Raw genomic sequence first — 9,433 nt, 5'->3', positions numbered from 1 at the left:
GCCCATTGTGCTTGCCTGGGATTGAGTCTCCTAGGTCCTGTGATATATTCTATGTTTTTGTGGTGTGAAGGAGTTAAAATAAGTAGCAGGGTCCTTCTAGCCAGTGCCTCCTGCTGGGCTTTTTTTGATGGCTGCATTGACTGTGGAAATACAGTGGACCAACACCAGCAAATGACATGGCAGCCCAAATCATCACTGACTGTGGAAACTTCACACTGGACTTCAAGCAACATGGATTCTGTGCCTTTCCACTCTTCTTCCAGACTCTGGGACCTTGATTTCCAAATGAAATGCAAAACTTACTTTCATCTGAAAAGAGGACTTCCGGTTCTTTTTCTCCACAGCCCAGGTAAGACACTTCTGACGTTGTCTCTGGTTCAGAAGTGGCTTGACACAAGTAATGCAACATTTGTAGGCCATGTCTAGGATTCGTCTGAAGCTCCCCCAAATTCTTGAATGGATTTTGCCTGAGAATCCTCTCAAGGCTGCGGTTATCCCTTTTGCTGGTGCACCTTTTCCTACCACACTTTTTCCTTCCACTCAACTTTTTATGAATATGCTTGGATACAGCACTCTGTGAACAACCAGCTTCTTTAGCAATGACCTTTTGTGGCTTGAGGGTGTCAATGACTGTCTTCTGGACAACTGTCAAGTCAGCAGTCTTCCCCATGATTGTGTAGCCTACTGACCCAGACTGAGAGACCATTTAAAAGCTCAGGAAACCTTTGCAGGTGTTTTGAGGTAATTAGCTGATTAGGGTGTGACACCATGACTTTCCAGTATTGAACGTTTTCACAATATTCTAATTTTCTGAGACACAGAATTTTGGGTATTCCTTATCTGTAAGCCATAATCATCACAATTTCAAGAAATAAAGGCTTGAAATATTTCACTCTATGTGTAATGAATCTATATAACATATGGGTTTCACTTTCTGAACTGAGTGACAAAAAATATTGACCTTTTTCATGATATTCTAATTTTTTTAGATGTACCTGTAGCCTCTGCAGGGGTTAACTTACAGGAAAAGAAGGCACATGGGTGGACTTTCCCTGGGTACCCATGGTGTGATAGCACTGCTCCTATCCCTCTTATATATTAGCATGAAGGGTCCACCTTTACAGTGAATGAGAGTACCCCATCAAATTTTTCTGGTAATGCCATCCTGACTGGTTCACTCCTAGACTTAGCAGGATTAGTGAGGGCCTGGAGCAGTTGAGCCTGAAGAGTAGCCAGTTGCTCCTGATAAGCCTTGCAGTGCCACCATGGTCTGAAGCTGTTGTAAATCTGTTGGACCCAAAGGTGGTGAAGTATCCTATAATGAAGAAGCTGCAGGATCCATTTGTGGTTTAAACAACATTTAATAACAAAATCAGAGCAGAATAATTCAAAATGTATGACAGAGACAGAGTAGAAAAAGAAAGCACAAAGTTCAAAGCCAGATAGATCAGTTCATGGAACAAGCAAATCCAACATGGGCAAAAACACAAATACAAAAATAACAGAAAACAAACACAGGGTCATACACAGAAAATACAATAGAAAAACAATGGAGAACACAGCTCGGTATGCTGTAAACTGACAATACTTGGCGGGGATGAGATAGCGTGGTAGCGGTAAATCCGCGGTAAGTCTGTAAATCCAGGAAGTGTGAACTGGATATAGCCCATCGTGACCCAAAAGTGTCAGTACAGAACAAAACTGAGAGCATGAAGCCTTTATTATCCCCACACATACATTACAACACAATGGAACTCTTTTCTTCGCATATCCCAGCTGAGGAAGTTGGGGTCAGAGCACAAGGGCAGCTATGATACAGTGCCCCTGGAGCAGAGAGGGTTAAGGACCTTGTTCAGTTGCCCAACAGTGGCAGCTTGATGGTGACTGGGCTTTGAACACCGATCAACAACCCAGAGCCTTACCCACTTGAGCCACCACTGCCCCTAACTCAGAGGAGGGCTCCCTCTGGCAGACAGGAGAGAGGTTTGTAGATGTAACATTATTTACAGACCAGTGTTCATGAACCATATTTGAAAATATTGTAGTGTAAAGTTCTAGATTACTTTGACAATTGCATGTTGAATAGTATGTGTTGTACTTGATGGCTCCAAGTTAACTTAATAAAGTTATATTTTGTTAAAATAAAAAGGCGCTTAAAAATTTGTATTCTTTATAATATTTTGTGTAATCATTGAGTAAGGTGAGCTACAGACTACACCAAGAAATACTGGACCACACCATACACTGTAATGTTTATTACAGTTTAACCAGCTGGTGGACAGGATATTAATAAGCGTCTCTTTGTGCTGCTTTGATTATAACCAGATTTTCCACCAAAGGCCAGGAGTCTGTGAGCTCATACTGACCTGAAGTGACTGACAGCTGCAGTGATTATAAAGGGAGTGAAATTTACAGCTTTCTGTATTTTACAGCTTTTGGTATTCTGTATCTTAATCACCTGGTGGAACAGGTACAGAGGAAGAATGTATGTGTGTGTGTGTGTGTGTGTGTGTGTGTGTTTTTGATAACTTTTGGATTACTTGAAGACCACACATGGAAATAAATTCAAGAGAACAGCAGTATGATCCAAAATACTTTTATTTATTCTGCCTTTAAAAATACATACAGAGTAAATGATTTATGTAGCTGTAATTGTGTGTATATATATGTGTTGGCTATGTTTGTGTAGCTGTAACCATGTGTATATAAGTGTTGTATATGTCTGTGTAGCTGTAACTGTGTATATATTAGTGTTTTAGATGTTTGTGTAGCTATAAGTGTTAGTATTTTGTATATGTTTGTGTAGCTGTAAGTGTGTATTACTGCACAAGATATAAAACAGCGATGCTGCTCTTTAATATAAAAAAATGCAAGAGAAATATTTTTACACCACAGAAATGTTTCTGTGACAGAAAATACAGAAAAGCTTTTTTTCTTAATCAAATGAGTCAGAAGAGATGAAGTGAATTGTGTTGCTGATGAAAGAAAGATCAGAGTAAATCTGGTAGGAGAAACTTCAGGAATCCTGCAGAGTTTAATCCTGACAAGAGTTAGTCTGATGGCACGGATCATCAACCACTGAATCTGTTCATTTATTTCCTTCTTATGTCTAGATCTTCATTCAGTGAACAAGAAAAGCACCAAATCACTTCTCTATTATCCCCTGCACTTTCTCCCACAGGAAGGAGAGGGCAGTTCTCTTTCCTGTCTCTGACTGTCCCACAGAGCAGGACATTTCACAGCACTAACTAACAGTAAATAATCAGAGCTAAATGAGCTAACATGGATTGTTTGCTAGTGTCTCCTGAACATGCTTCTTTAAATAAAATGTCCTATAGAGGCACCGTCTTCACTGCTGCAACACAGAGTTTGCACTGGACTGTGATGATGTTTCCAGTTGAAATCATTTAGAATTCATTTTCCCGACTATAATGTTTTAATTTCCAGTCCAAATCATGGTGATAAACAGCTGTTTCATGAAGTCTCAGGAGCAGAATCAGTAGAGACAGATGTTATTTGTGTATATAACAGAGAAGCAGAACCAACAAAACCAGAACCACACAGCTGTCTATTGCACTATTTCAAAAATTAATTAAATAAAATAATTTAATCCTGATAAAATTCCCATTTTCACAAAATCCTCCTGGAATCTAGAATTTAAGTGTGCTGGTCTCACACAGCTCCACCTCTGTGCTCTATGAGGTCATTTATCTCCTTCTTCATCTCTCCACACCATTTTTCAATCTCCATTAGGTCTTCCTGCATCTCATTCACCTCTGTGGAGGTTGGTATCTTCTGCTTTCGCTCTGCTCCATCTCTGAGCTTCTGTAAACCATCCATCACCTTCTCCAGCTTCTTCTTCATCTGTTCAATAGACACAAACACACACACCTCAAATCATTTCTGGTTGTTAGTTAGTTGTTAGTTACTTGGTTAGTCAGGTTGTGTAGGTTGGGTAGTTAAGTAGTTTCGATTGGTTAGATGTGTTGGTCATATAGGTTAGTTAGTCAGGTAGTGTTGGATGGATAGGTTAGTTAAATAGTTTGCGATATTGCAGTTTATCAGGTTGGTTGTTGTAGGTCAGAGTGTTTCCATTAGGTGAGTTGGTTGGTCAGGCTGCTTAAGTTAAGTCAGGTATTTTAGGGTAAGGTGGGTTAGGTCATTACTGTAAGTTATGGAGTTAATATTAGTTAGGTTAATTAGGTCATTAAGGTCATATTTAATGTTAATTCGATTCATTAATTTGTGGGGTCTGGATATTTAGGGAAGTTAAGTTAGGTGGTTAGTTGTTAGTCAGCGAGGTTAGGTTAGTTTAATCAGGTCATTTGGTTAGTAATTTGTTGTGTTGGTTAACCAGTGGAGACACTGTATTGACCACACAGAGCAGCAGCTTCTTAAATGAACTTTACTGCAGACCTGCACAGTAACAAGCTCTCTGCTTAAGGGTGGGGCTAATCAACTTAGGGACAGGGATAATTCTCTTAGGGGTGGGGTTAATTCTCATTCCTGGATTAGATCAAAGAATGCTAGTATTAGTACTATACTCTGTTTTCAGGAATGAAAATGACTTCTGCTGTGGTTCCTCCCAGACCCACAGATTTCTCTGACAGAGGAGGACTCACAGGAGCTTTGTTTCCTTGCCCAGGCCTGGAACAAACATCTCCATTTGGTTCATTGCTCCAAGAAAGCTGCAGACCTCAGACAACACTGATAGAAGATCAGGCTGGAATCCAGCTGAAGACAGCTTGTGGGTCAGGAACCTGATTTCTGTCCAGCTTTCTGCAGCTTCTTCAGTGCTGATTCAATTCTGACGGATTGTTCCTCATGGACACCTTCTACATACAAGGACATCATCCATGTGTCCCACAGCTCTACCCAGTCCATTTAAACGTTCTCGTCTGGAAGAGCACTGATATGCTGGACATCCCCAAAAGAAGCCTCATGAATAAATAAAGAACAAATGGTGTAATGAAGGTATTTAACTGTCGAGACTCCTCAGACGAGCAGATCTACCAAAATCCACAGCATTGTTCAGTTTAATCAACACTAATTCTCAGTGTTTCATCAGGCTCAAGAACCAGAAACATTCCAGCAGACCATTCACCAGGACCCTCAACCATCTTGATGATGAGGAGCTTCACCATCCTGGATAACTCCTCCTGGACATCCCATTAGAGATTCTGGGATACATTTCCAGAACACACAGTATTCCACTGGTCCATGTAGCAGTCTGTCCTGTTGCTCTGGTGATGTACAGCATCTTTGTCTTGGAAGAGATCCTTTCTGTGGTCTGGTGAAGTTCCATCTCCTGCAGCATGAAATCTCTAATATTTTCTGTTATTTTTCTGAATGCTTTGTATTTTAGGTTAGTTATATAAGTCAAGTTTTTTTATCCAGGTATTTAAAGTTAGTTTAGTTAGGACAGTAATGTCAGTTAAAGTCAAATAATCTGACTAACTTTACTTTGATCAGATACCTAACTAACCTAAAAGATCTGACTAATCTAACTAAAAAATGTGTTGCTGTGTGTGTGTGTGTGTCTCACCTCACACAGAGAGATGGAATGCCAGAGGGAGTCCTCTCCCAAATTCTAATCACTCACTTCCGGTTCCCACACACAAAAAAGAGACTCATTCACTTCATTCTACATGTAGTATCGTTCCTTTGTGTACAGACCCAGCCTCGCTGTTTGTTGCCTTGAGATTTACTGTGTTTGACCTAGTTTTTGTGATCTCGTTTTCGTGATCTTTGCCTTACAGATTTGTCTCTGCTTTCTCTGCAAGTTGCAGCATTACAGAATGCTAACCCACAGCCTCCATCTGCAGCCCCCGCAGCTTCCACCGCTCCGGCCGCTTCCGCGTCAACACAAGGCACCAGCACACCACACATGGCTCTACCGGAAAAATTCGATGGGTCTGCCAAACGCTACCGTGGCTTCCTTCGGCAGTGTGACAACTACTTCACGCATCAGCCGGAGCTCTAAAGTACGGATATCACCAGGTGTGCTTTCATTCTCTCACTGCTTACAGGAAAGGCACTTGACTGGCCATCCGCCGTGTGGGATAGCGACCCTCAAGTTAAACATCTGCTAATTACTTTGCTAATCTGCTGTGAGAGGTAAAGACAATTCGGTACAGCTCATAGAATTGCATCAAGGTAATCAATCAGCTGCTGACTATGCTATTAAATTCCACACTCTAGCAGCGCAATCAGGGTGGAATAACACGGCTCTGCTGACATGGCATGCAGGGACGACAATATGACCCTCTCTCTGTTTATCACCACTGCGATTTGTTTGGATAATTTGAGGCGTCAACAGCAACGCAATCCATGAACTCACTATCCACCAAGTCACCACGTTGAGATCCCAGACCCACGAGAGAGCAGCTGTGAGCCCATGCAACTTAGCCAAACCTGAGGATCGGAGGAGGAGTGCCAGAGACGCACCCCAGCACAGACTCTGTTACTACTGCAGACAACCCAGCCATCAGGTGTACCGATGCCCAGAACTTTCCTCCAAATCACACGTGAGCACGAATAATCCTGTGTTTCGAATAACACTACCAGCTATGCCTTGTTCTCAGTGCTCATAGAGGCCAGGGAGGCCATCAACCTTATCAATCAAGCATTAGTTAAGAAGTTGAATCTCCCCACGATACTCTGCACTCCACCGCCAAGAGTGATGGCCGTTAACAATCAACCCATAGGAGAGGGATATCTCACTCATGAAACCCAACCCCTGGAATTGCAGATTGTATTGTTTCATCATGAAAAGCTCACATTTATATCATATCATCTCCCAGCAACCCTGTCATGTTGGGCCTTCCATGGCTCCAGCATCACAACCTGGTGATCTCCTGGAGAGAGGGGGAGCTCAAGAGCTGGTCTCCTCAATGCATCCAAACCTGCTTTTACAGTTTAATGCTATGACCATGCTTCACAACCTCCGTTGAAAGCCCCAGAGCCATCGAGACTGCCCTTCTGCCCAGGGAATACCAAGACTTGAAGGAGGTGTTCAGCAAGGAGAGGGCCACACATGTTCCACCTCACCACCCCTGGGACTGTGCTATCGATCTTTTTCCCAATGCCATGCCACCCAAGAGCCAGATCTACCCACTATCTCTACCGGAGAGCCGAGCTATGGAGGAATATGTAGAGGAAGCTCTTGCTGCAGGTTATATCCATCCCTCCACCTCACCAGCAGCAGCGGGCTTCTTCTTTGTCGAAAAGAAGGATGGCGGCCTCCGCCCATGCATTGACTATAAGGGCCTTAATGCTATGATGGTTCGTTACCCGTATCATCTACCACTTGTCCCTGCAGCCTTAGAACAACTATGTGGAGCCAAGATATTTATTAAGCTAAACCTAAGAAGTGCGTACAACCTGGTCAGGATCAAGTAAGGGGATGAGTGGAAAATGGCTTTTCACACCAGTAATGGACATTATGAGTACTTAGTCATGCCATATGAATTAACAAACGCCCTGGCAGTTTTTCAGTCCCTCATCAATGAGATATTTTGTGATGTGCTCAATCGCTTTGTCATTGCCTACATCAACGACAAATTGATCTATTCTGACTCCCTCAAAGCCCTCATCCAACATGTCCATACCGTGCTACAATGACTGCTACAGAACCATCGCTTCGTTAAGCTCGAAAAGTGTGAGTTCCACCAGCGGACCATCACCTTTCTGGGGTATGTTCTTTTCCCCACAAGCGTTGAAATGTATCTAGCTAAGGTCAAAGCCGTTACGGAGTTGCCCGAACCTAACACCTTCAAGGAATTGCAACACTCCCTGGAGTTCGCCAACTTCTACAGATGTTTCAACAGGAACTACAGCACCATAGCCAGCCCTCTCACGTCACTTCTAAAGAACAAACCTAAGACACTCAGTTGGACTGACTCGGCCCGAGAGGAATTCCACAAACTAAAGAACAGCTTTACTACAGCCCCTATTCTTCATCATCCAGACCCGGACCTCCCATTCATGTTGGAGGTCGAAGCCTCAAGCTGTGGTATAGGGGCTGTGCTCTCTCAACGTCACAGGAATCCCAATAAGTTGCACCCCTGTGCTTTCTTCTCCAGAAAGCTTACAGCGACTGAGATGAACTATGATGTGGGCAACAGGGAACTATTGTCTATGAAGGAGGCTCTTGAGGAATGGCGTCACTGGAGGGAGCTCATCACCCTTTCCTTATTCTCACTGATCACTGCAACCTAGCTGGGTGGGCCATGTTGTTCTCCAGGTTCCAGTTCACAGTCACCTATCGTCTAGGGTCTAAGAATGGTAAAGCAGACAACAAGAAATCAAAAATGTAATCACTTATCCATTACTCATTCTTCCGTCCACCCTTATCCTGGCACTGATCCAGTAGAACCTGGTAGAGGAGATCCAACGCGCTCATGCTCAAAACCCCCCTCCAGCCACGTGTCCACCTTCCAAGCTGTATGTTCCCGAATCATTCCGCCATCAGGTCATACAATGGACTCACGAATTCCCCAGTTCTGGCCACCCTGGTATTCAGTGTACGGCCCAGCTAGTGGGAGAACGATTCTGGTGGCCATCGAGCTTTCGGGACATTCAAGAATACGTTGAATTCTGTGACTCAGTGCTCAAGTTCACTCAAGTCGACAGTTACCAGAGGGTCTACTGCAGCCACTGCCCATTCCACAATGTCCTTGGTCGCACATCTTGGTGGACTTTATGACTGACCTCCCTGAGTCAAGAGGTTTACCATGGTTATCATGGTTATCATAGACTGTTTTTTTAAGGCATGTAAGCTAATTCCCCTCAAGGGTCTTCCCACAGCTATGGAAACAGCCAAGACAATCTTTGATCATGTGTTACGGAATTTTGGATTACCGGAGAATATTGTGTCTGACTGGGGAATGCAATTCACTTCACAAGTATGGCCGGCCTTCTGAAGTAGACTGGGAATCAACATGAGCCTCACATCCAGCTATCATCCCCAATCTAACGGGCAGGTGGAGAGGCTTATTCAAGAAATCCAAAGATTCCTCTGTTCCTACTGCAGCAGAGACCAACACCACTGGAGTGAATTCATACCCTGGGCCGAGTATGCACAGAACTCCTTGACACACTCATCCACGGGCCTAACTCCATTCCAGTACGTTCTCTGTTCCAACCACCCCTCTTTCCCTGGTCAGACAAACCATCAGATATCCCGGCGGTAGATGACTCGGCTAGGAGGAGTCAGGAAATCTGGGAATGAGCACACGTGCGTCTTCAAAGGGCAGTCAGGAGACAAAGCACCCAAACCAACCGACACAGATGCCAACACCCTGCATACCAGGTAGGACAACAGGGGTGGCTATCTACTAAGAACTTGAAACTACGTCTCCCCTGCCATAAGCTAAGCCCAAAATTCATAGGCCCTTTCAAGGTTACACGACAGGTAAACCCAGTCACTTAC

General features: G+C 43.6%; 1 protein-coding gene across 1 annotated transcript in view; it reads right to left on the bottom strand.

Moving 5' to 3' along the window:
• Positions 1-2,630: 2,630 nt before the first annotated feature.
• The window catches only part of LOC131343201 (trichohyalin-like), a 30,499-nt gene continuing 23,696 nt past the window's right edge, over positions 2,631-9,433 (bottom strand). Inside the window, exon 11 of the mRNA XM_058374693.1 lies at positions 2,631-3,864. Coding sequence (XP_058230676.1) covers positions 3,673-3,864 — 192 coding nt within the window. The 3' untranslated portion in view covers positions 2,631-3,672. The remainder of the gene's footprint in view (positions 3,865-9,433) is intronic.

This window comes from Hemibagrus wyckioides, linkage group LG22 (genome assembly GCF_019097595.1).
Source record: "Hemibagrus wyckioides isolate EC202008001 linkage group LG22, SWU_Hwy_1.0, whole genome shotgun sequence".
NCBI lineage: Eukaryota > Metazoa > Chordata > Actinopteri > Siluriformes > Bagridae > Hemibagrus > Hemibagrus wyckioides.
This window is presented reverse-complemented; position numbering and strand designations above follow the sequence as displayed.